The sequence below is a fragment of the Lagenorhynchus albirostris genome, chromosome 16 (assembly GCF_949774975.1).
Source record: "Lagenorhynchus albirostris chromosome 16, mLagAlb1.1, whole genome shotgun sequence".
NCBI lineage: Eukaryota > Metazoa > Chordata > Mammalia > Artiodactyla > Delphinidae > Lagenorhynchus > Lagenorhynchus albirostris.
Window position 1 is genome coordinate 75,320,436 of NC_083110.1, and position 26,188 is coordinate 75,346,623.

Consider the following 26,188-nt stretch of genomic DNA (forward strand, 5'->3'; position numbering starts at 1 on the left):
TCTTTAATTCAAAATGATAAGTGTGGGGACTTCCCTGATGGCGCAGTGTTTAAGAATCCGCCTGCCAATGCAGGGGACTCAGGTTCGAGCCCTGGTCCAGGAAGATCCCACGTGCCACGGAGCAGCTAAGCCGTGCGCCACAACTACTGAGCCTGCGCTCTGGAGCCTACGCGCCACAGCTACCAAAGCCTGCGTGCCTAGAGCCTGTGCTCTGCAACAAGAGAAGCCACCACAATGAGAAGCCCTCACAGGGCAATGAAGAGTAGCCCTCGCCCGCTGCAACTAGAGAGAAAGCCCGCTCACAGCAACGAAGACCCAATGCAGCCAAAAATAAATAAATAATTATTTTAAAAAAATGATCAGTGTGCCAAAGTGGCATATTTAGGGGTGGCATATTCTGCTCCCCTTTATAAGCAAATCCTCATCACACCTCCTCATCATCATTCTTTGCTATAAGGGAAATTTGCCTCGGCATGACTGCCTACCTCAGCACCTAAGGCAGTAGGAGAAAGTGTGTCCAGTGTAGTTCTGACATCTACTGATTACACAGTGAGCCATAGCTGTCAAATCTAAATTCTGTATTAAATATTGGCCTATTGCAGAACTGTTTATATGCAATGTTAACCCTTACATCCACGGAGCATAAAAGCATCAGAAAATCACTGTTCTCATTTTGCTTAGGTTAATTACCCTAAAGCGGTAACAAGCAATGAGCATAATTAAGCACATTGGTGTTTAATCTCCTATTTATTATATAAAAACTTGACATGAAGGACCTTCTTTCTACTACTACTTCCTTTTTGGAATACCTCCTAAATATATGTCTTTTAAACAACCAGTACACAGTATTTAGCATAAGAAATAAAATGTTTATTCATTAATTCTTCTAAATCATTGTTATAATTCTCATAAACCATACCAATTCCTATAATTTTAAAGCTACAACATTTGGTTTCTCTAATTTTAAAGGAATTTAATTTACTTTTTTGGGTGTGGGGGAGGAGTGATACAATTCTTTAAAAGTATTTCTTTTCAGTAGATAATTGTAGAATCTCATGCAGTTATAAGAACTAATACAAAGAGATCCTGCACACCCTTTATCCAATTTGCCCCAAAGGTGACATCGTACAAAACTATAGTACAGTATCACAACCAGGAAATTGACATTGATGCAAACCATCAATCTTTTTCAGGTATCTCCAGTTTTACACATAAATTTATACACTTCTGTGCAGTTTTATCACATGTATGCACCACTACAGTCAAACTACAGGACAGTTCCGTCAGCACAAGGAGCCCTTGTTTTACCCTTTTTTTTTGGCTGTACGCGGGCCTCTCACCATTGTGGCCTCTCCCGTTGTGGAGCGCAGGCTCAGCAGCCATGGCTCAGGGGCCCAGCTTCTCCGCGGCATGTGGGATCCTCCCAGACCGGGGCACGAACCCGTGTCCCCTGCATCGGCAGGCGGACTCTCAACCATTGCACCATCAGGGAAGCCCTGTTTTACCCTTTTATAACTACACAACATCCCTACTCCGCCACCCCACCTGTTTCTAACCCTTGATAACCACTGATCTGTTCCCCACCTGTATAATGGTATCATTTCAAGATTATTAGGTAAATGGAATCATGTATTTGTAACCTTTTGGAATTGGCTTTTTACATTCAACATAATTATTATGACATTCAAACAAGTTGTTGCCTGAATCATACTTGGTTCCTTTTTATTGCTGAGTAGTATTCCATTGTAAAGGAGGAAAAAACTTCTACTCTCTTGGGTTTAGCGTGTGGAGCCTGCAAATTAAACTGACAGAAGACAGATTAACCTGAGGAAAAGGTTTACTTGATATGCATAGGGAAGCCAACAAAAGAAGTAGCTTCATTAAATAAAGTTAAAGGTTTATATACTTAGTAGGGAAGTGGGAGGGGGGAGAAATTGATTCTATGGGAAAAACAAATAGGGTTCTTTAGGAAAGACCAAACACATTTTTGAACAGATATGAGGTAAGAAAGATGATAACAGTGTTTAAGTATGAGTGGTCTTTTCCATAAAGTCCCCCAGGAGGGGATTTACAGTAGCCTCATTTCCCAGTGTTGCTTCTTTTAGTCAGATAAGAAGACTTTTTTCTGCATCTGTTGAATCTCAAATGTCTTTGGCTTGGAATAATCTTTATTGGAATCTGAGGTTCCATGTGGGTCCCCACACCATGATAGGGACATGCCATGGTTGCTTAACCATTCACCTACTGAAAGACATCCAGATTGTTTCCAGTTTTTGACTATTGTGAATAAAGCTGCTATGAACATTTGTGTGCAGGTTTTTATTTGAACTTAAGCTTTCGTTTCTCTAGGATAATACCCAGGAGTACAATTACTGGATCATATGATAACTGCATTTTTATAGGAAACCACGAAACTGTTTTCCAACATGACCTCCTACGATTTTACATTCCTATCAGCAGTGTATGAGTGATCCAGTTTCTCCTCATCCTTGCCGGCAGTTGGCATTGTCGGTAATTTTTTTATTTTAGCCATTCTGATAGGTGTGTAATTATATCTCACTGTGTTAATTTAATTTTAAAATATTCTTTAGTTTCCAGCAACTTGGAGAATGGCTATTTGAGCTAAAAGATCCTTCTTTGAGTATCTTACTGTTAAAACAACAAAATTCAGCTGAATAAATTTTAAAGATTTTATTGGCTTTCTTCAACAGCTCATGAATTGGGCAGCCTTCCATCTAGTAAACAGAATGAAGCTCCAAAGGGCTATACAAAATAAGACTTACAGGCAGGAGGGGGTGGGGCTAGAAAGTTGCTCGCAGGGAGATGATTGGGGCAAAGTCACCTTCCTTTAGGGGACAGCAGGGTCTGTCAAGCAGATGACCTCACTAGTGCTGACCAGGTAATTCCAGATTGACTGGACTAAGATTCCACTCCTGGGAAGAGTTGAAACTAATTAATTTAGGTATTAAGTCTGGTTTGGTGATGTGGGCTTAGCACAAGTGATTCCATTTGGGGCCTGTTGTCTTTTTTTTTTAACATTTCACATTTAATTATAACGTAATATTATTTTACCTTTCCTTGATCTGTAAAGTTGCTTCATTGCAAGAGGACATTAAAAATACCATCAAAATGTGCTTACCAAGAGTGAGCACTCTAATTATCTAGCTCTGGAATCATCATATGAGCTTTTTGGGTTTATTAAGTCAAAAAGGACTTAGAAGAAAAATTTTGTTCATGCATCTGTTATCTTTAGCCTATATAAAAACTCAGATTAAATGTAAAAATAGAATGCATAAAATTCTAAAAATAAACATGGGTAAATCCCTTTATTAGAGTAAGGAAGGTCATCCTAATTTAAAGCTGGAAGACATCAATCAAAGAAAGGTTGATAATTTTGACAACATAAACATCAAAACCTTTTGCGTGACAAAACAAAAAAACTATGCGCAAAATCAAAAGACAGATGACAAAGTGGTTGAAAAAAATTTGCAGCTCCTCTGTCAACTTAAAGAAAAATGCACAACATGAGAGTTGTGAGATCAGGGACTTACTGATGACTAAACCTGGGAGATAGCCTCTCAGTGAGTAACTCAAACTGCTCCAAAAAGGTAGGGGAGGAGCCACCATATATATGAAGGTTTCGGCAGGGAAAGACATGCAGTCAAGCATACATCTTGATAAAAGACTAATACTAATCACAAGGAACAAATACCTCAGGTTAATGATTTTAGTGCTTTTTTTTATGCACAGGAAGAATCTGGGGTCATTGAAATTCTTCCTGAGATAATATATCCATCTAGGGACCCTTTTGTAGAAAGCACAGATTGCTTCATTGAGCCTGCAGGTTTTTAAAAAAGTCTGAATTACGTTTAGGGTACACCGTTGGTGGGAGACTATAGTGGGTTGCGACTTTACCCTCGTGTAACTGGATGATGAGGGAAGCGCTGTGTTTTGCTCACACCTGTCACCAAAGAGCTAATTTCCTTAATTTATATTGAGCTCTTAGAAATCAATAGAAAAAAAAAAACTGAATAGGAAAATGAGCACAGGACATGAATAAACAAAATCAGAATTAGAAATATTCTTAAATGTATGAAAAGGGGTGCAAACTCGTAAATGAAAGACAGCTATAAGAACACTTTGTGATACAATGTTTTTTTACCTATGAGATGGATGCAGAAATAAAAAAACTGGCCTACAAGCTGTTTTGGCAAGATTCTAGGGAAACAGGCACCATTATATATTTGCTAGTGGGCGTGAGAATGGTTTAACTTTTACGGAGGACAATTAGAGAAAATTTGTCAGTATTTTGAATTTATTTTTAACATTGACAGAGATTTCCCTCTTCTAGCTTGTGCTACAGATGTGAAATAATGTACGTCAAAAGTTATTCATTGCAGCATTTTTTTTAGAAACTTTACTTTGCAGTATGTAATTAGATTCATAGGAAGTTGCATAAATACAAATAGTAGAGAGAAGTCCCCCCATCCACTCAGATTCTCCCATGGTTGTATCTCAGTAGTACAGTTATTGAAACCGGGAAATTGATATTATTGTAACGCCAAGGAAAGGATAGCCCAACAAAGTGGTATGAAAATTACTCTAAACCTAAAACATTTGACCACTCAGCAGCCACAAGAAAGAAACATTATCTAAATTTAAACAAAGCCTCCTGAAAGTACATCTGTAGATATAAAGAAACTGTCTTTTCTCCTATAAATCCATTTATTGTCAGTCATTTCCTACCCCCCCCACCCAACCTCTGCCATTAGAACCTAAGGCAGTAGAGAAGTTTTCTTCCCAAGAAACGTGTACATATAGTTCTGTGGTACTTTATCACTTGTAGATTTGTGTAACCAAGTCCACAGTCAAGATACAGATAGACATTCACAACAAAGAGCTCCCTTGTTACAGCATTACTTATAATAACAAAGGGAATTCTGTTACATGTTAGAAACATCTCCAGAATATATTGCTACATGGGGAAATAAATAAATAAACAGATAAATAAATAAATAGGCCAGAATATGGTACATAGTATGCTCTCTTAGAAGGACCAGGAGGAAAATAAGCAACTATATTTCTACTTGCTTATGTTTGTATATGAAGAATACCAAAAGGATACATAAGGATCTCCCCTATCCCCTATGGAGGATGTTGAAAGTGGGCTGGATGGGAAATAGGGCGACAGCTTTTTTGAACATAGTTACCTGTTCAAACCAAAAAGTCTTAAGTAAGACAACTGGGGGCATGGTGAAGGGGGAGCAGGGAAGGTGCAGTTGTGGATCATTTGTTCAACAAGCGAATAATCTGGCTTTTGAAAGTTATAAGGGGTGACATGAGTCAATCATGTAAACACAGATTCCAGCTCATGCTACATATGAGAGTCACCTGTCAACTGAAAAAGTGCACAACCTAAAAGATGAGAATTCTGTTTTATTCAGCGGACATTCTGAGGACTTCAAGCTGGGGAGACAGCCTCTCATCACTCTGAGGGACTGCTCCAAAGAGGTAAGGGAGGGGCCAAGATATATAGGGGTTTTTGCACCAAAGACCAGGTGGTAGGAACATCAAAAGATTGCTGATAATTAAAAGAAAACCAGACATCTCAAGTTAATGAATTTAGCACTTTTCTGTGTATGGGAAGATGCAAGAGTTTTGGGCACACTGAAATCATTCCTTTGATATGCACCTAAGCTATCTGGGGCCAGTATCCTGTGCTGTCTCCTGAGTTTCCTCAGGGCTCACCAATGGAGTGGCTGTAATGTGATGGCTTGATGGCTGCAACATCCTTTGTTTACTGATTTGGCAGGCAACAATTTTTTTTTTTCCACTTACACACCTCAGGGAGCATTTTAGAAATGCAGAAGCCCAGGCTTCATCCTAAGTCTTAGATCAGAGTCTGAATTGGTGGGGCTGAAATCTTTTAGTCTAAGCGCCCCCAGGTGATCTGGGTATGTAGCCAAGAGTGGCAACCCCTGATTTAAATCTCAGGGGGACTTGTTTCAAAGACACTAATAGAGTCATTGGTAAAAGTTCCCAGGATAAACTAGTTTCTTTAGTTTAATTATGTATAATTATATTTTGCAGTTAGGTTCTTAAGAAGTCCATAAAATTGTTCTGTAGTGTGATGCTGAACATATTATTTAAGACCTACATCTAGCATTTTTAAAAACAAGCCTACTTTGAAAGCCCGAAGAATACGTGGTTCAGGTATTCATTTTAAAACATCTTAACATCAAAATTTTTATTATTAAATATTTCTAATAACACAAGTAAGTGTGAGAAATAGTACAACTGGCACCCATTTCCACACAAGCTGCTTTTGCTGTCTTTTTTTTTTTTTTTTAAGAAATAGAACAATTCCGACATAAACCCTGCACTTCCACCCTCTCCACAGAAGTAACTTGTAACCGGGGCTCAGCAGTGAGGCCAGTTTTGGATCACAGGACTGGAGATCAGACAAAAGGTAGCTGATCTCAGTTTCTCAGTTTATTGCACACAATTAGCACACAGCACGGGTTAGTCAAAGTAGGGAAACTAGACAAGGGGATAACAAGCTCTCCCAGAAGTCCGGAAAGCAGGTGTTTCAGCATGAGTGGCAGTCCTGGTCCACCAACGGGTGTGGAGACAAGCATGGAGGCAAAGTTGCCTTCTGCTCCAGCAGGGCCTTCTGGCAGCGTCCATCTGCAACAGCCCAGCAGCGAGGAGTCGGGTCCTCCAACCAAGACCCTTCAAGTCATCTCAGTGTTCTAAGGAGTCGGCCAGTAGGTGTAATGGTCACGGTTCCCAAGGGGTCTTGTCTCCAGCAGTTGCTCCTTCTGTTTCAGTGATGGTTTTCCTCAGGCTTTACCAGACAAATTCCTTAACACTCTTAATTTATCACACTAAGACGCTGGGACTCCACATTTTCTGCCATGACTCCATCTTGACTTACTGAACATACCTCAACTGCTGTGAGTTTCACACAAGGAGAGTGGGAATCCTAACACAAGAGAAATCACAACATAACGACACTCGTGAGGCTGATGTGTATGCTTCCTGTTTTTAGACTACATCTGTGTGTATCAATGAGAATATATACTAACATTTGGTGTTTTTAAAGTGTGCATTAACGCTGTCTCCCTGAATAAATCCTTTTGCAAAGTACTTTTTGTGCTTAATATATTTTCAAGACTTATCCATGTTGATATATGTGGCTCCCTAGTTCACTTTAACTGTTGTAAAATATACTGTTAAATCAATATACCACGACTTATGCATTCCTTTGTTGATAATTAGATTCTTAATTTTTCACCATTTCAAATGTCATTTCATTCTTTGCATGTTTGTAATTGTGCATATGAATTCAAATGGAATTGCTGGGCCTCAGGACATGTATGTCTATCTTTACTATCACTTAGGACAGTAATTACTGTAAGGAGTGGCACCAAAAACCGGGGGAGAGCTTAAGCAAGCTTTATTTGGGAACGCTCCCGGGCGAGGTTCACTGATCGAGAGAAAGGGGCCAGAGAAGTCGCGCCTGGGTGTGGGCGCGAACAAAATTTATAGGGGTGGACGCAAGGGAGGTGCTTGCTGTGTGAAGCAGCCCTTTTTGGGTGTTGTGGCAATGTCAGGTGTCGGTTGCATCAGCCACTTTGGCGGGGGTTCCGTCTGGCTCCCTGGGCCCTTCCCCGGACCTGCTGGCCTTACATCCCTACTTCTTTGGTGTAATGGGGCGACGTTTAGTCTCTGGCTACTTCCTGCTGTACAGGGGCGCTGGAAGGGAGTCGGGCGGCCAGCGGTCCGGAGGTTAGGGGAGGGCGGCAGCGGGGGTTTCTGTGGGTAGTAAGGCTTATGGGTGGAGGAGCATCTGATTCACTGCCACCCGAGAGACTTCTTGTGTACGGCTGCGGAGAAACCTGAGTAAACAGGGGGCAAGCATGAATAGGATGCAGATAAGGATTAAGGCCTAGGACTGGTGTCAGCCAGGTGTAGAGGGTGGACCGCCACCAGTCGCGGATGGGGGAGGTGGATTGTCGCTGCCTGCGTTGGAGTTCTTTTAAGCGTCGGAGAGCATCTACATTGTCTTCAACGACCCCTCTCGTTGATGTAGTAGCAGCATGCTTCCTGTAGGAAGAGGCAGGCACCTCCTTTGTCGGCTGTCAGAAGGTACAGGGCGCGTCGATTTTGGAGGGCAACTCGGGCTACTAAGGTGATCTGGCGCTGGAGGGAGGTGATGGAGGCGCAGAAGCCTCGATGGCTAGCTGGAGTTTCTGTTCTAGGTCGCGGGATGTTGAGACACTGTGTGTTAGGGCTCCTCCCCCGATGCCCGCAGCGACGAGAGAGGAGGTGAGGGAAATGCCTGCGACCATAGGGAGTAAGATGGCCCTTTTCTGTCGGCTAGAGAGTTGTGTGGTAAGTGAGAGAAATTCGACTTGGCCATATAATGTGAGTTGTGGAACAAGGGTGACGGGGATACATGGGAAGGGGGAGGAAGAGTTGACCTTTTTTGTAAGGGAGCCATTACACCAAAAGAACAAGCCTGGTGGGGCCCCCATTGGCGTAGTTACAGGGAGGGATGAATTGCAAGGGAGTGCATCATTAGTTAAGTTTGGGCAGCTGCCATAGCAAATTGTGAGGTTCTTTTTTTCTAAATCAAGAAATATGGGGACTCTTAAAGGGGGAAAAGGTAAGTTCTGGGAGGGAGAGGTAAGGGGTCCTTGGGGGGGTTTCTTTAGCAGCCAAATATAGGGGTTTAGCAAGAAGAGCAAAGTTAGGGATCCAGTGTCGGAAAAATCCTATTAGGCCCAGAAAGGAGAGAATCTGGTCAGCTGTCTCTGGAGGTTGGAGGTCACGGATGGCCTGGGTGTGGTCGGCTTTGTTGTGGGGGTAAGGTGAATCCCCAGGTAGGTTACTGAGGGTGTAGACAGTTGGGCCTTGGTTGGCGAGAGCCAAGAAAATTGAGGAGGTCAGCAGTGTGTTGTTTTCAGAGGCTGAGAGATGGGCTACAGAGGAGGAGGTCATCCACGTACTGGAGGACTATACTGGGGGTGAGAGGGCAGGAAGCGAGGTCCCGCGCCAGAGCCTGGCCAAAGAGGTGGGGGGGCTGTCGCGGAAGCCCTGGGGAAGAACCGTCCAGGTGAGCTGGCGGGAAGCCTGGGTATCCGGATCTGTCCAGGTGAAAGCAAAAAGGAAGTAGGAATCAGGGTGTAGGGGGATAGAAAAGAAGGCGTCTTTGAGATCGAGGACTGTAAAATGGGTGGTGGACGGGGGAAACAGGGTGGAGAGGAATTATTGCCTCATGGATCAGTTGGAGGTCCTGGACCAGGCGGTAATCTCCTGAGGCCTTGCGGACAGGCAGGATGGGGGTGTTGCAGGGAGAGTCCGTGGGGATGAGGAGCCCCTGGTCTAAGAGTCTGGTGATAATAGGTTGTAAGCCCCTTAGATGAGTTTCAGAAATGGGGAATTGGGGCCTGGATGGAAACTTGGAGGGGTCTTTTAGACAGATTAGGACAGGGGGATGGTGTGTCGCTATTATGGGTTTTGAGGTATCCCAGACCTGGGGGTCTCTCCGGTTGGGGGAGATGTGAGGAGGGAGAGAGGAGGGAGAGGGTTCCACTACCAGACCGAGGAGGGGGAGCAGGAGTTGAGAGGAGGGAGCCTTAGGATCAAGCCTGGCCAGTTGGAGAGGCCCCTAATTGGAAGAGAACATCACGACCTAGCAGAGGAACCGGGCAGGACGGTATGACTAAGAAAGAATGAGTAAAAGGGAGCCTCTCGATGTAACATGAAAGGGGGCCGGTCTGGAGGGGGAAGGACGGCTTACCGTCGATGCCCATAACCGAGATCTGGGAAGGAAAAACTGGCCCGGAATATGTAGGCAAGACCGAATAGGTAGCCCCCGTGTCCACCAGGAATGAGATGGACTTACCTGCTACCTGTAGCGTTACCCTGGGCTCGGCGCGGGTGATGGGGGTCTTCGAGTCCGGGTGATGTCAGTCGTCAGCCAATCCCAGGAGTTCGAGTAGTAGAGCCATCGGGTCGGTTCGCCTTCCGCGTGGAGGCGCTGAGGGAGGGCCGGCCGTAGGGCAGTCACTTTTCCAATGGCCTGCTAGCCCGCAGCCAGGGCAGGGCTTGGAAGGAGGCCGGGGATTGGGACATTGGCGAGCCCAGTGCCCCTCTTTTCCGCACTTGAAGCAGGCCCCTGGTGGGGTTGCCTTCGGCGGGTCCTGTGGATGTTGTCCATGGGAGATGGCCAGCCGCAGGGCGGCTACGAGGGCTTGGGTCTGGAGGGCCACCTTTTGGTGCATCCGAGCCTGTCGGCTGGACTCTACCAAATCTTCACGGGCATTGTAGACTTTAAAGGCCATTTTTACCAGGTCTCGGATGGGAGTCTGGGGGCCGTCCTCTGCCCGCTTAAGTTTTTTTCTGATATCAGGGGCTGATTGGGTGATAAAGAGGGTGGCCAAGACCGTTGCGCCTGCGGGGGTGTCAGAGTCCAAGCGGGTGTAGAGAGTTAGGGCCTCTGTAAGGCTGGTGAGAAAAACGGCTGGATTTTCATTGGGCTCTTGGGTTATCTCTTTTAGCTTTTCGAAGTTGACAATCTTGTGGGAGGCAGCCTGCATACCAGCCAAGAGGCATTGGATCATTAGATAGCGTTTGCGGCGACCGTCTTGGCCGTCCTGATAACTCCAGCCCGGATCGGTGCCAGGAACGGCAGTGGCTCCGATGGGGATAGAGTTATCAGTGAGGTGGACCTGATCTGCGTGGTTTCGGGCAGCAGTTTGAATTCGTTCCCTCTCGTCGGGGGTCAGAGTGGAAGATAGGATCACAAAGATGTCGTGCCAGGTTAGATCGTAAGCTTGAGAGAGGTAGCGAAATTCTTTGATGTAGCGGGAGGAGTCAGCGGAAAAGGAGCCTAATCGCTTTTCTATTTGAGAGAGATCTTGAAGGGAGAAGGGAGCATGAACTAGAAGGTCTGGGTCCTGGGAGTCGTGGTGGTGGGAGGGGGTGTGTGAGCTGACTGGCGAGGAGAGGGGTGATGAGAGAGAGACGGAGGGAGAGGAAGCGGGGGAAGGGGGGGCCAAGGGGGAGGTTGCCCGGGGGAGCGGTGGGGGGCGATGGAGTGGGCTCGGGAGGGAGAGGGGCCGGTCCAGGGTAGGGTGGGGGGTGGAGAGGAGCTCTGGACGGGGGAGAGGCGAGAGATTCGGGTGGGTCGGCTAGTGGAGAGGGGTCATCGTCAAAGGAAATTAGGGGCTTGGATGTAGGAGATGTCTGTTTGGCAAGGATCTGGGAAGTGGAACAGTCGACGCAGAGGGAAGGGCGGGAGCGTAAATACCAGAAGGCCTGGACGTAGGGGACCTCGGACCATTTGCCCGTCCTGCGGCAGTAGTTATCTAAATCGCGGAGGATGTTGAAATCGAAAGTCCCTTCAGGAGGCCATTTACATTGATTGTCTAGAGGGTACTGTGGCCAGGCCTTGGTGGAATAGAATATGAGCCGCCCGCGGCGGAGATCTTGAGAAAAGCCAAGTTTTGTAAAGTTGGCCAGGAGACACCCCAGGGGTGCCTTAGGATCTGGTTTGGATTCTGAAGTCCCCATGACCTCCGGTCTATCCCCGGGTGAACAGAGAAAGAGAGAGACGTCTCTGGTCTCAATCTCTGGTCACGGCGGATCGGAGAGCAGTCAGGCGGTTGGGACGTCTCCACAATCGCCCGAGGCTCGGAGGGAAGACGGAGGAGTCCCTGACGCGGCCGCGGTTAAGGCCAGGGAGTCCGGTGGGTAGGGCCCCCGGGGGGTCGAGGGGAACGAAGGAGGGACTTACCCCGCTTCTGCCGGATCGGGTGGGTGAGCAGAGGTCCCCGGTCGGGAGGGGTGGCCCCGCGGTAATTTGTGGGGCTGGGTACCCCTCCCGGGTTTCGGCACCAAATGTAAGGAACGGCACCAAAAAATGGAGGAGAGCTTAAGCAAGCTTTATTTGGGAACGCTCCCGGGCGAGGTTCACTGATCCGAGAGAAAGGGGCCAGAGAAGTCGCGCCCGGGTGTGGGCGCGAACAAAATTTATAGGGGTGGACGCAAGGGAGGTGCTTGCTGTGTGAAGCAGCCCTTTTTGGGTGTTGTGGCAATGTCAGGTGTCGGTTGCATCAGCCACTTTGGCGGGGGTTCCGTCTGGCTCCCTGGGCCCTTCCCCGGACCTGCTGGCCTTATAATTACATCAGTTTTTACAGTAACCCATAAAGTGTAAGGGTCCGTCCATTCCCTTCCACCCACTACAACAGCTTGTTAAAAAAAGAAAAGAACTAGTTCATGACCCTTGTAAAAGATGATAAAGAAGACTTTATTCAGGAAGGGACTACTGCATTGGGGTTTTGCAGTAGGGATGTGAGATCAAAGCTCAACTCCAAATACAAGGACACATGGATATTTATAGCCAAGAAGCAGGGTGGGGGTCAGTGGGTGGAAAATTAAAAGAGAAAACAGCAGAAATCAGGGGGATTCTTGCTAGACCCACGCTCTACAGGATCTTGCCAAAGGTGGACCAAAGTGATGAGATACCAAGGATAGGGGATTTTCATTAATCTGTCCCAGCAGGATTCTTACTAAAACTGGATAGAGGGGCACTTGAACTCAGCCCAAGGTTGGGACCTAGCAGAAAGAGGAGCTCGACTCCTTTGGTTAAGAAGAGTCTTTGTCAAACTTCCCCAACACTTCAGGGTCAAATGGGGCGCAAGGGAGAAGCTAGAGGGGGCTGAGGAACGTGGGGCGGGAACGAATGGGAAGAGAATGAGAGCCGAGTGTCCTGGGAGTCGGAGAGATGGAGCATCTGAAAGGAGGGGGCGCTCAGCTGAACTGAGTCAGCTGCAGTGAATAAATTGAACTCCGAAAAGCATGGAGATGTTTGATCTCGAACGGAGGAGATCCTGCTGATTGGTGGGGGGCAGAGCCATGTTGGGGTGGGCTGAGGAGTGAAGTAGAGACAACTAGTAGAGCAACTCTTCAGCAATGTGTGACTGTGAAGGAAGGAAGGGGAGAGGCTGGTCACCGGAGGCAGATGCCAGGCTCAAGGATGGCTCACATGGTCAGAATTAGAGCAGGGAGAAATGGAAAAAACATGGAAGACAAAAGTATGGCTGAGCACCCTGCAGAGGTTGGAGGGGTGGGATCCAGAGAAGAGGTAGAGGGACTGGCCTTAGGAGGGAAGAGAAAAAATAGGTGCAGGTGCAGGACAATGTATGGGGTTGGTGGTGAAAAGTTGAGGCGGTTCCCATTTGTTGGCATTTATTTTCTCTAGTAGAAGAGGTTATAAGCTGCCAGTGAGGGGTGAAGCTTTGAGTGCTCTGAGATAATCATTTCAGAGAACGAGAAAGACCAGGTTGAGGTTGGTGACTATAAGGCTGTGAGCGTGTGTGTGTCTGCGTCAGTCTTCTGGATGCAGGCTCGGAAAAGGTAATCATTGGACACATTCTTGGTTAGAGTTTTGATTGTACTTCCAACGAATAGGGGAAGGAGTAGATTACAAAGTGGGCAACATGAGGGAATTTGGGGAGGGATGGAACTATTCTGTGAGGAATTGTGTTTGGATACACAACTCTGAATTTGTCAAAACCCATGAAACCATACACCACAAAGGTGAATGTTATTTTATATATAAAAATAAAATCGAACCAGCGTGTAGAGGGAAGATGGAATTCAGGCTGTGGTAAATGAATCTCACTGTATTACGATTTCTGATGTTGTGATTTATAATAATGTTAGAAAACAAAATTCAACCAAGTAAATTTGAAGATCTAACTGGCTCTATTCAATGGTTATGAATTGGGTGGCATCCCATCTAGTAAACAGAAGGTCATTCTTAAGAGCTGTTCAAAATGGAAGGATTTTCTATAAACAGGAGGGTTGGGCAAAAGAAGAGAAAGGGCTATTTGGGGTCAGGACATGTGAGAGAAGGCGTGCACCCAGGTGTTTTTTTTTCTTTTATCAGGTACATTGCTGCTGCTTCCTCTTGGTGAGAGGGATGGAGAGGGCCCAAGTGACAGACAGTCTCATTGGTACTGCCCAGAAAATTCCAAATTTTCTGGATTATACTTCCGGGGAAGGTCAAAACTGCAGTTACGTCACGTATTAAATCTAGGTTTGATATCATGCACTTTAGCACAAGTGATGCCACTTTGGACCTGTGGTTTTTCTCTGTAACGATAAATGTATGTTTTGGTCTTTCTCCACGGTTCCTGGCTCACAGCTCCCAAAACTTTGGGATTTCTTAGGTAACAAGAGCAATGGGAGCATCTTTTGTTATAATATTTGGTCTCTTGTCCTTAGTTCCTGAAATCACTTCAGAGCCTTAAAGATTAAATGGGTGTCTTGTTATTCAAAACAAGCTGCTTTCAACCGCTCCTGAGTTTATGTTAATGAGGTGACTTGGGCAACACCCAAGAATGGGGGCTGGTTGCCAGGGAAATGAACCACAGGCTTGGAGAGTTGGAACTTTCAGTCCCACTCAACCTCCTGGGAGGGAAGAGGGGCTAGAGGTTGAATCAGGGGTCACATGAAACCCCCATAGAAATCCAAAAGGACAGGATTCTGAGTTTCCCAGTTGGTGTGAGTACATTGAGGTGCTGTGAGTGTGGTTCTCTTGGAAAGAGAGCATGGAAGCTCTGATACCTGTCCCCATATCTTGCCCTATACATCTCTTTATCCTGTTACCCAAAAAACTGTGTTCACCTCTTGGTGGGTATCGAGCCAGAAGACACAATTGTGGACTGTATGGGAAGATGCAAGAGTCTGGGCTCACTGAAATCATTCCTTTGATATGCACCTCAGCTAGCTGGGACCAGTATCCTGTATTTTCACATCCTGAGTTTCCTCAGGGCTCACCGTAGGGAGTGGCTGCAGTCTGATGGCGGCTAGGTGGCAGGTATTCTTTTTTCCTGAGTTCTCTCAGGGCTCACCAGCTCACTTTGGAGGGCTGCAAGTGCTGATGACTGACATCCTTTGTTTACTGATATGGCAGGAAATATTCCATTTCTCACAACCAAGCCAAAGATCAGGAGAAGGATTTATTATTTGCTGCTAAGTAAGGAGATCTTTCCCAACAGCAAAATTGGGGAAGTTTTATGCTAAGAGTACCTGCATATTCATGAGGGGGCTCGAGCAGAGGAGAATTAACATAGAATTGGGGCAAAGGTTGATAGAGTCCAAGCTTTAGTTATCTGAAGGGTCAGAAAAGGTCAACATCATCCTCTTCTTGGATGGGGCCCTTAGTTCCTGCAGAACTCAAAGATATGTATCAGTTTGTTATGTATATCCCTTGAAGAGGACCTTGGGACTATTTTATCACTGATCTATGGATTCTTGACTTCTTTTCCTTTTTTCCTGCATTCACTCACTTTCCTTAAGATCATTAGTTAGACATGTTTTAGTGCAAGCATCGTGGCCAAGCTTAGATCACAAAATAGCTTAGGCCAAAAGTGGCTTCTCATGTCAAGAAAGCCATACCTGGTTCTCTCTCTCTGGGGACCCCCTACTCTACCTGCTTACAATCTGGCTGTTCCTGAATAGTATCCTTTTATAACAAACCATTAATCCCATAAGTAATATGCTCTTCTAAGTTCTCTAGAGCTGCTTTAGCAAATCAAATGAACCCAAGGAGGGGGAATGGGGACTTCCCATGTATAGCTAGTGGGTCTGAAGCCCAGGTGACAACCTGGGCTTGCAGTTGGTGTGTGGGGATGTGGAGTGTGGGCCGTCGTGGGGCTGAGCCCTTAACCTGTGTGATCTGACACTGCGGTCTCCAGGTGTCATCCAACTCAGGGGCAAAGAATTTGCCTTACAGATTGCGGTGAATTCCTTGCTTCCTGAAGTTCACAAAATACCTTGAGATTTTTGCATCTGTAAGGAGGTGGCCTTCCTAATTTCTCTGATAAAGCTGCTGGGAACCTAAGTTTCCAGTCTCTGGAGGGATCAGACAGAAAAAGTAAATGTTTCAATTCTGCTTACAAATGGATAATTTACCAAATTGCTGTAAGTCATAATGAGCTTAAGGGAAAGGTTTCCTTATATCTGGAAAAACACAGATTAAAAGCCAGTAGTATTTCAGACAAAACCAAAAAAATTATAACCATATTCAGTTTACTCAAGTTTATGTAACTAATCCTTTTTTGTTAACAGTTTTATGAAATCAGAGTTTCCATTAGACTTTTTGAATATCTTACCCAGTTCAGCAGTATGATTTAAAAGTTATCAAAAAACTGGACTTGTCAAAAAGTCCTTTCTATAAATCTTCTTGAAGATGAAGCAGTTTTGCCAAGCATCAGTTTAAGTGTCTTTGAATGATAAGGGACTTAAAAAGTCAAGGTTAAAGATCTGATTACAATGTTTTTGACAAAGAAGCTTAACCAAGTTGCTGTGACATACAACATTTTAAGATAACAACTAGAATTATAATATACCAGGGCATATCCAAATTTCAGAAATTTTATATAATTTTTAGAATGTCTGTATTAATAGCATTTATCCATACAGTATATTCTAAATAGTTTTATCACTCGTGGTAATGCTCTCCATGTAATTTAACATACCAAATGATACTATTAAATAGTTCTCTCTGAAATGCCTCAAGGCCCCTCTGAAACATCCCAAAGTTAGCTGGAGGGCAAAGGAACTTTAAGTAGATATTTGAGAAGTTTGTGAAAGATATCAAAAAGTTTCAAAACTCTAGGTAACCAAAGTGACAAAAGATTTAAAAAGCAAATACAGATCACTTAAAGGCAAAGAAACTCACACAATCTGTTATCAAAAGCAACTATCCAAGAAAACTTTTTTCTCTTAACAGGCAGAGAAAACCAAGTCCAGTCTTCACTTACTGGTCCTGGAGCTCATAGCTCATCCAAGTGCACATTTCCATTTCCACTGACCAAAAGTGAAAATTGGCAGCTGCCCAAGCAGGGGGAGAGGCAGGGAAAATCCCTGGAATGAATAGTTCCTTCCAGCAGCTGCTGGAACTTACTTGAGAATCCCGTGTCAGGGCTGGCTAGCCATGAGCAGCCCGTTCACCGAGGTCAACCCTGCAAGTCACTGCAGCTGGCAGCTCCTACTCAGCATTGCCAGAAGCAACTAGATGCCCCAAGAGCGCAGCCCCATGTTCGGTGCCAAAATCTGTTACAGAACTCGGGTTTGGCTGCTCACGACTTAAAAGCCAATAATTGAGAGGCAAGTGTCAGAAGGAAGGAAAGATGCTTTAATCAGAAAAGCTGGAAATCTGGGGAAAAGGTGGGCTCATGTCCCGAGACCAGCTCTGAAGATTCTGCTCAGCCGTGACAGTTTTTAAAGGGAAAAAAGGGGGAAGAATCTCAGTGAATCATTGAGGCAGGAGGTTGGATTCTGCATCATTCTCCATTGTGTGCAGGCTCTCTGGTTCTCTTCACTGTTATCTTGCCCAGTGATCTGCCTGCAGGATTGCTATGGGGGATGTTGGGGGTAGGAGCTAGTTATTCTTTCCAGGAAAAGGATCAACAGGTTAGGCAAGGCATGGTGTGCATTCAGGAGAGCATAAGCCAGGAGTTAGGTTAAATTGCCTAGTGCTCTCATTCCTGTATTTAGGTTTTTGAAGGTTAGAGGCGGGGAGGAATGGGGCAAAAGAGCTGCTTTCACAGGTAGATAGTGTCAGAGTTGAGTTGAATGGTAGGGCACTCAGCTGGCGCTGGAAAACTGCTTGTTGGTGTGGGGAAGCCTCTCGAATGTTGGAATTGGTCCCAGAATCATTACAAGTGAATCACACAACCACACTGAGATACAGGGGTGGGGAAGAAAGAACTTTCAGAAACAATGTTTTGACTGGGAACCATGAGGCTAAAGACAGAACTGGACACAGCTCTCTGATTCTCACAGTGGTATGTAGCAGTTCTGAAATGATTTTATATGTGGACTAGGTTTGAATAAGCAAATTCATCCTAGATCATGAGTCATAGGCAGGTTTCTCAGTGTCAGAAGTTACCATAAGAAAATCTGGCTAGAATGAACCCTGTGAACTCTGGTACTAGAATGGAATCAAAATACGAAAAAAAGAATACACATTCATGCACACATGCAGTGAGGAGAGCCAGGAGGGCACATGTGGTGGGAACCAATGACTGTCGCGGTTTAAGGTGAAGCCCTCTTGTTTTATCAGAACTTGTCCTTTGGAAAAGCCGAGGTGGGTCTTCACAGTTGATCGCAGCACGTCTCCTGTGTCTTCTTTTTACCATTCAGACATGCGAAAGCTTCTTGACTTGACGCGCTTTAAGGATGTTTCGAACAGTACTTTGTCAGCTGGAACATAATGGAGAAGGATTGTGATCCACTCACATGAGTTTAGCAAAAGTTTCACCAGGACAGTCAGCAGTCAGGTGTTCTTAACCTGTTTTTGTGCCATCTGTGGAAAGTAAACAGCAGTGCAGTCGAATTTTTAGACCTTTTCTCAAAATGTTTTAAAATTCATAAATTTAAATATATAGGATCACAGAGGAAATCAGTTACAATAAAAGTGATAAAAATATTTTACATTGCGATATAGGACTATGTGCTTCTTAAATAAGACCTGACAGCAGTTTGAATAACTACTATAATTTTGAAGTAGTGATGAGCACCAACAGTATTTCAACTGTTATTTGATATAAAAATATCTGTAATTTCTTTTAGTGACAGTCACAGATAACTCAGTACTACTGTAACTTGTTGCCTACATTCATAATCAAAGGGAATGCTACATTTCAGTTAGAGGTTCATGAAATAAAATATAGTTTTTCCCCCATCCAAGTTTGTGGACTTCGTTGTTCTGCCTTTAGGAGTCTGCAGACCCCAGATTTGATCATTAGGACTTCTGGGTGCAACAGAACTCTAGGCAGTTGAGTAGGAAACAGATGAGACTCAAGCTTCGAAAAGTATTTGGCAAGGCATAAATAACCATTATTCCATTCAAGTAGCAATTGCTGCTCTATACAAAAAAATGTGATGATGTGGTACAATGGCTTATAACTGTGGAAAATCATTTTGATGGAGTGGGCGCCAAATCTGCAGAGGCTGAGGTCAACACTGAAGGGCAGGGGACAGTTGAAAATCATCGTGGAAACCTTGGGCTGAGCGGTTAAAGGCAAGGCAAGGAAACATCTCCTTTATTAAAAGCTGTCATGTTAAAAGGAAATTTTTTTTCTGCCAAAAAGGATAGGTGTTATCTTTCAATGCTTCGGTTAAAAATGGACTCCATTCACTTAGCGTATATAGCCACTGTATTTTATGATAAGTATCTTCAATAATCTCCCCCTACACTTGTATACCACTTTTTAAAGTACATTTGCTTCTTATCTTGTGTCTAAAGTAATTGCTCTGTGTTGAACAGTCATCTACTTTGTCAGTAGCAATATTGAGACTAAGGGGGTCACAGTTGTGTCAGCAGGGAAAAATGGGTGTAGTGAGACCCACTGGCTTGTTTCTCAGTGCTGGGCATTCTGCTAAAGATAAACTTCGGTAGAAAGGTGATATATTGACAAAGAGACACAACGAGTTCTGTAGTGAGTTTAGTGAAGTAAATCTCCCCTAGAAATAAGAAATGTGTGCAATGTATTGCAGCTTTTGAAATGTAATAGGCAAGTTTCATGAGCATTTTGTGGAGAAGATGGCCTGGCCCATTCTTTCATTCATTTGGATACATATTGAGTGCCCCATCCAGCCACTGAGCGAAATCGCACCACACTTAGTTGCATCCGTTCTCCCATTCTTCTTCCCTCTTTGTGCCTGCTGCTGTTGCTGATCACTCTTTCTCCTCCTGCTACTTGGCACCACTCCCCTGCATGTCCCCTCGCCTAGGCCCCTTCACATTTACATTTCTTACCTGGCTTCTCCTTACCCTGCTTTTTCATTCATGTCATCTGTTTCATCAGGAAGAGGACAGTATCTCATGTCTCCCCCTTCCTTTTTTTAAAATATTTATATATTTATTTTGGTTGCACAGGGTCTTAGTTGCGGCAGGTGGGCTCCTTAGTTGTGGCAGGCATGTGGGATCTAGTTCCCTGACCAGGGATCGAACCCAGGCCCCTGGCATTGGGATCACAGAGTCTCATCCACTGCACCCCCACGGAAGCCCCCGCCCCCTTCCTTTTAACTAGTCCAAAGTTTTCGTGTCCCAGCTCTGTCTTTTAATGAGAAAAAAATGTTCCATGCAACTTTGCCCTGAATTATCTGTCTCCTTATTCTCAAAACAAAATTAGCTAGAAAAATTGAGACAGACACTTTTTTTTTTCTGTCTGGCCAGTGTTCCTTTTTCCCAGGTGAATCCAAAGCAGAATATATCTAAGACACAGAACTGCAAAGATTGACCGATATGTAGGGGAGATTAACAATGGTTTCAAATATGGTGACTCTTGCTTCTTTTTTTCTCTTTTTATCAATAAGCTTTTCAGTGTACACTCAAAACTATTGAGAAAATATACTGCAGCATCTTACTACATTTGCTTTTTAATCTGCAAAGCTTGGCTTTGTTTCTTGCCTGTTCCATGCACTGTATCTTGTCCTAACTAGATCCTAAGCTTCTCAGAAGCTGGTGAACTTCATCCCTACATGTGCTCTCAGGCATTTGACAGATGCTCAGTGTATTCTGGGGTTTTTTTTGGTGAATGAAAGGAAAGCACTAGTTTTTAAAACAGCTTTATTGATATATAATTTACAGAGCAATATAATTCACTATTTTTAAGAGTATAATACAGTGGTTTTCAGTAAATATACAGAGGTGTGCAACCATCACCACAATCCAGTTTTGGAACATGTCCATCACCCCAAAAAGATCATTGTGCCCTTTTGCAGTCACTCTTCATTCTTACCCTGAGCTCCAGGCAACCACCACTCTACTTTGTGTCTCTATGGATTTGCCTGTTCCGGAAATTTCTTATAAATAGACTCATATAATATATGATATTTAGTGGCTGGTTTCTTTCACTTGGCATGTTTTTGTTTTGTTTATGTTCAGGGAAAGACTAATTCCTCATTTGTTTCCCCTGTACTAAAATTCTACAGAATAATATTGGGAAGGTATAACAAGCATTCGAAATTGGATGGTCTCTCTTTTTCAACAAAATTGTAGCAAATCCTTTGCTGACTTGAAGGATTTGGGGCCCTGCAACAAGGGGACACACTAATGGCAGGAAGAGCTAACCTTGCAGTTTAACTAAGTTACAACCATGACTCCTGTTACGACCACCACGACTGTGTTCTTAGGGATCAGAGTAGAATTAGTCGTTTCCGTTTGCTGAGCCCTTACTGTACGGTGGGTCCCACACTAAACCCTTGTTGAGGATTGCTTCATTAATTGCTTTATTAATACAAAACTTTCCAAGGAAGGGAACTAAGACTGAGAGATTTTAACTGAGAGGTTAAAAACCACTTGCCCAAGATCACATAGTAAATATCAGACTGAAACTAATTCTTTCAGGCTCCAGAACCCATTTTCTTCTTAACCCATATGCTCTCTTACTAATGAGAAGCTGAAAAAACAAAACTGGCCATGGAAACCAAAAAAGCACAGCTGCCTGCCTCCAGGCACGGTGGGCTGGGGCGCTCTGCTCCCTCAGTTGCCCCTGTGCCCTCACTCATTCCTGCCCCACGAGAGAATTCTCTTCACAGTGGGCAGTTAGTACTCTTAGAAGTCTGGTTTCCCTTATCCAAGAAGTTAGAGAAGTGTGACATTTTAAGAATGAGTTCCACCACGAAAGTTCTGTTTCCTTGAAGGTAGAAGTTAATTATCTGGGAAATGTGTTTATTCAGAACAGCTCATTGCTGGATAAAGGAGATACATGTTAACAAACCAATTTGCGATTTTGGTTACAAGACTGTGAATCTTAAAATAATGTGCCAGGTTAATCTCCCTTATTATGATTTTTTATAAATTTATTTTATTTATTTATTTTTGGCCACATTGGGTCCTTGCTGCAGTGCGCGGGCTTCTCATTGCGGTGGCTTCTCTTGTTGCAGAGTGTGAGCTCTAGGGCGTGCGGGCTTCAGTAGTTGTGGCTCACGGGAAGAGCGCAGGCTCAGTAGTTGTGGCACATGGGCTCAGTTGCTTCACGGCCTGTGGGATCTTCCCAGACCAGGGCTCGAACCCATGTCCCCTGCGTTGCAGGTGGACTCTTAACCACCACGCCACCAGGGAAGTCCCAATCTCCCTTATTTTGCTGAAAGAAGTTATAAGAGTGGGTTATAAAGTTATTCCCAAAGAAACTGATGTTCCAGTACTTTTCTTCCCTTTTGTGTGTGTGTTCCTTATTCAATGGGGACTGTTCCTACAGCTAAGAAGAAACTTCCCAATTTGCCTGTCTTCCTGGAAAAATCCTCCTCATGTCCTAAAATCTTCCCAGTCAGAAGCTGGACTCAAAACAACAAATAAGGCACAACCCTATGCCCCTCTGCAAACATTTACAGATGAGGAGATGATGATAAAGAGCACAGGTGAGTGAACTTCTCAATTTCACCACAGTATTCCTCTGGTCATTACTTGGGCCTACAATGTGAGATCACATGACATGTGACATGATTGGGAGAGGTATTCATCTAAGTTTGTGAATGGAATTTTTGACATTAATTAAAAAAATTTTTTTGAAAACAGTAATACATGTCATATTAATAAAATAAAGACTTAGCAGTATTTTTTTTTTCCCTACAGTTAAAAAATTTGCCCAGGAACAGATTGCTCCTTTGGTTTCAAAAATGGATGAAAATTCAAAAATGGAAAAATCAGTAATACGAGGATTATTTCAACAAGGGGTATATAATTAATGATTCTTCCAATTTCAAACTTTCATAAATACCTTCCAGTGTTAAAATGTATGCATACTTTTAAATTTAGGAATTGTAATGATAGCATAATTTCCTCATCAGAATTATCTGGGATCTCTTTTAGATTGAGATCCTAGTTAAAAAATTTTAATTGAATTAACATTTTAAATTAGAAATACTGTGCTTTTTAAGTAAAAAGCTAGAAGCAAGAGCGATTTCTTTAGGCCAGAGGTATTCAACCAGGGGCTGTTTTTGTCCCCCAGAGGACATTTGGCAATGTCTGGAGACACTGGCTGTCACAGCTGGGTGTGCTGCTGGCATCTAGTGAGATAGAGGCTGGAGATGCTGCTAAATATCCCACAGTACACAGGACAGCCTGCCAGGACCGAACTATCCAGCTTAGTAATGCCAAGGTTAAGAAACCCTACTTTAAACTTCATACCAGCACATCTACCTGAATCCCTATGTTTGTGGAAAACTTAAAAACAAGAGGTGATATCTGAATTCCGCATTAACCAAGGCAGCCGATTTCTAAGGGAGAGGTTATCAGCACGGGAGCCCCAAGGAGAACATTTCAGAGCCACTGCACTCTTCATCTCTCCCTTCTCTATAGGTGTGAAGATTTTGTATTTGGAATACCGAGGCTATCCCAGAACTAATAGCTCCTACCCAAAGCCATTGGCTTAAATCTTGTCCTGTTATCCTGTTTGAAAATTAGCCTTTTCCACGTAACTTTTATTTCTTTTTTTAATAATTAATTTTTGGCTGCACTGGGTCTTCATTGCTGCGTGTGGGCTTTCTCTAGTTGCGGTGAGTGGGGACTACTCTTCGTTGTGGTGCACGGGCTTCTCCTTGTGGTGGCTTCTCTTACTGTGGAGCGCGGGCTTCAGTAGTTAATGGCTCACGGGCACTGGAGCGCAGCCTCAGTAGTTGTGGCGCACCGGCTTAGTTGCTCCGCGGCATGTGGGATCTTCCTGGACCAGGGCTCGAACCCGTGTCCCTTGCATTGGCAGGCAGATTCTTAACCACTGCACCACCAGGGAAGGCCCCCTGTTTTATTTCTTACTGTTTAAAAGATACCAGCTTTTTTTTTTTTTTTTTTACTACCATGTATTGTAGTGATTTTTCCACCTTTCTTTTAGCAATGAAACTTGGGAAAATGGAATCTGATGTGGAGCCACAGTGGGTCAAACGGCATCTGTGAGTCCACTTCTCAGCCAGATTTCATCTTCATTGTTTGCAGAACCTCTAGGCTTCTCTGAGAGGTCTTGAGCAACACTCTCCCGAGGGGCAGCTCTTGCAGACAGGGTCGCACGCAGCGACGAGTTGCCTGCCACCTCCACAGCTGCTCCTGTCTGCATGTCGTACCCCGTGGAGGGTCTGTGTTGCACATCCTGCACCAGCTATTCTCGGCCTCATGTGACTCCTGGCTTCTGTTGTCCCACTTCTATGAAGGTCACCTGCCATAATAACTGACAAATATTTCCAGTGTAGGGGAATTTGGTGACCTTTTTAGAGAAGCAGTGTCTCTGGCAGCTGTTAAAGATATGATAGTCCGGTGTTCTCATGCTGGCTGGCCCCTGTCTTCAGGCACACCTCAATCCTTGGATTCTTCCTCATAGAACATCATTTCTGATTCCCTCAGCCTTTCTATCCTCCCCCATGTTGTTCTAACTTCATATCAGCTAAGTTTCCCATCAGCTTAGAATATAACAGCAACACCCAGGCTGCAGCGCGTGTGACTCTAGAGTGCCTGGAGAGGATAGAAAGAAGCATTGCCCTTTTACCTGTTCACAGCTTTGGGTCTTGAATTATGTGTGCACACATTCTCCTTCTGAAATGAGGACACTTAAAAATGGAGTGTTACGGATGTTTCATGTTCCGGACTTAGGACTGGTTACTGAACAGTCAGGCAGTTACTGGAAAGCCTTGACCAGTATTTGGCCATGTTTACCAGGCACCTGGGCCTTGTCTAGTGTGGTTCTAGGAAACAACACCACATGTGGTCTGCTAACCATCTGGACTTGCTAAAATGACCCAAAAGAAACGGTCATTCAATTATTATCTCGGCTGAAAGAGTCAAGGTGGGGGGCTGACTCGAAGAGATTACACTAAATGAAACTAGATATTCCACTGCTCTCTTCAGTTTCTTAATTATATATTTTCTCACTATTCCATTCCACTATCCTTCAAAGCATTTTACCTCCCTTATTTTTGTTTTTGATCCCAAAAGGAAACAAATGATAGTTCTAGCATGTAATTTTATCCTTTGCAAATATATTTAGTTTCTGTTATAGATTTTTTTGTTACTTAGAGTGAAAGAGCCATACCAAATTAAAGAAAGATATACATACAGAATTTTAAAATTAAGCTGATGTGGTTACAAATTATTTTTGAACTTGTTCTTGCAAGGAATTGTCCGATATAAAAATAGCTTTCTTAATCTATGTTTCCTTATTTTTCCTTTAGTTGATGGGTGTTGAAATTGACACCAAATATGGAGGAACAGGAGCTTCATTTTTTTCCTCTATCCTAGTGATAGAGGAATTAGCCAAAGTTGATGCGTCTGTGGCTCTGGTATGTGACATCCAGAACACGATAATTAACAGGCTAATTGGAAAATACGGAACAGAAGAACAGAAGGCTATCTATTTGCCCAAGCTAGCTACAGAACAAGTGAGTTGAGATGAGTTATTGAAATGGATCTGATCTTTTCTAAATATAGGATATTTTCAGGAGAAAAGCAGCCGCAGTGTTGGCTTTTCTATTCAGGACCACAACACAGCACCATTAATAACTCAAGCAACGCTCAATAAATTAATGCTACTAGAAGAATACACTCTGCCTCTCATTTGCCACTTGGAAATGTAGGGAATTATCATTGGACAATAAAATTATTTCTTTTTTGGTCCCAATTATATTGTCTAATACCTTTGTTGGTAGTTTCATTTACATTGAGATGTCTTTCTCCTGTAATTATGAAAACCAATTTAATTAAGCTTAACATTGAATATGTGTGCTTAGGTCTTTAAATCTGCCTTAGACAAATAGTGGGGTATAGTTTGGAAAATAATACTGTCAGAATACCATTACTATTTTGATACATACAGGCTTTTAGAAGTAGCTAAAAGTTTGATTTTCAAATGTTTATTTTGCTATAAGTGGGTATTTGTTATGCAAAGTATAAATATAGGTATTAATTTGGAATTTTTTCTTTGCATGTGTAGATGGGAAGTTTCTGCCTTTCAGAGGCTGGAGCAGGTAGCGATTCATTTGCTTTGAAGACCAAAGCTGATAAAAAGGGAAATTATTATGTCATCAACGGGTCAAAGATGTGGATTAGCAATGCCAAGGATGCCGGACTCTTCGTGGTGATGGCAAATGTAGACCTTACTCTTGTAAGTTTGAA

At 43.8% G+C, this 26,188-nt stretch overlaps 1 protein-coding gene across 6 annotated transcripts in view; it reads left to right on the plus strand.

The window, feature by feature from the left end:
* The window catches only part of ACADSB (acyl-CoA dehydrogenase short/branched chain), a 46,603-nt gene that overhangs the window by 3,576 nt on the left and 16,839 nt on the right, over window positions 1-26,188 (plus strand). For 5 of the 6 annotated variants that reach the window (XR_009536212.1, XM_060127031.1, XM_060127030.1 and 2 more), the window contains exons 2-5: window positions 22,293-22,452; window positions 22,667-22,767; window positions 25,249-25,455; window positions 26,007-26,177. Coding sequence is in view for 5 of the 6 variants with exons in the window: in XM_060127031.1 (XP_059983014.1) it covers window positions 22,293-22,452; window positions 22,667-22,767; window positions 25,249-25,455; window positions 26,007-26,177 (639 nt within the window). In the remaining variant the exon portion in view is untranslated. Of the gene's footprint in view, window positions 1-22,292; window positions 22,453-22,666; window positions 22,768-23,941; window positions 23,980-25,248; window positions 25,456-26,006; window positions 26,178-26,188 lie in introns of those variants that run through there. The other variant, XM_060127034.1, reaches the window with a different exon arrangement.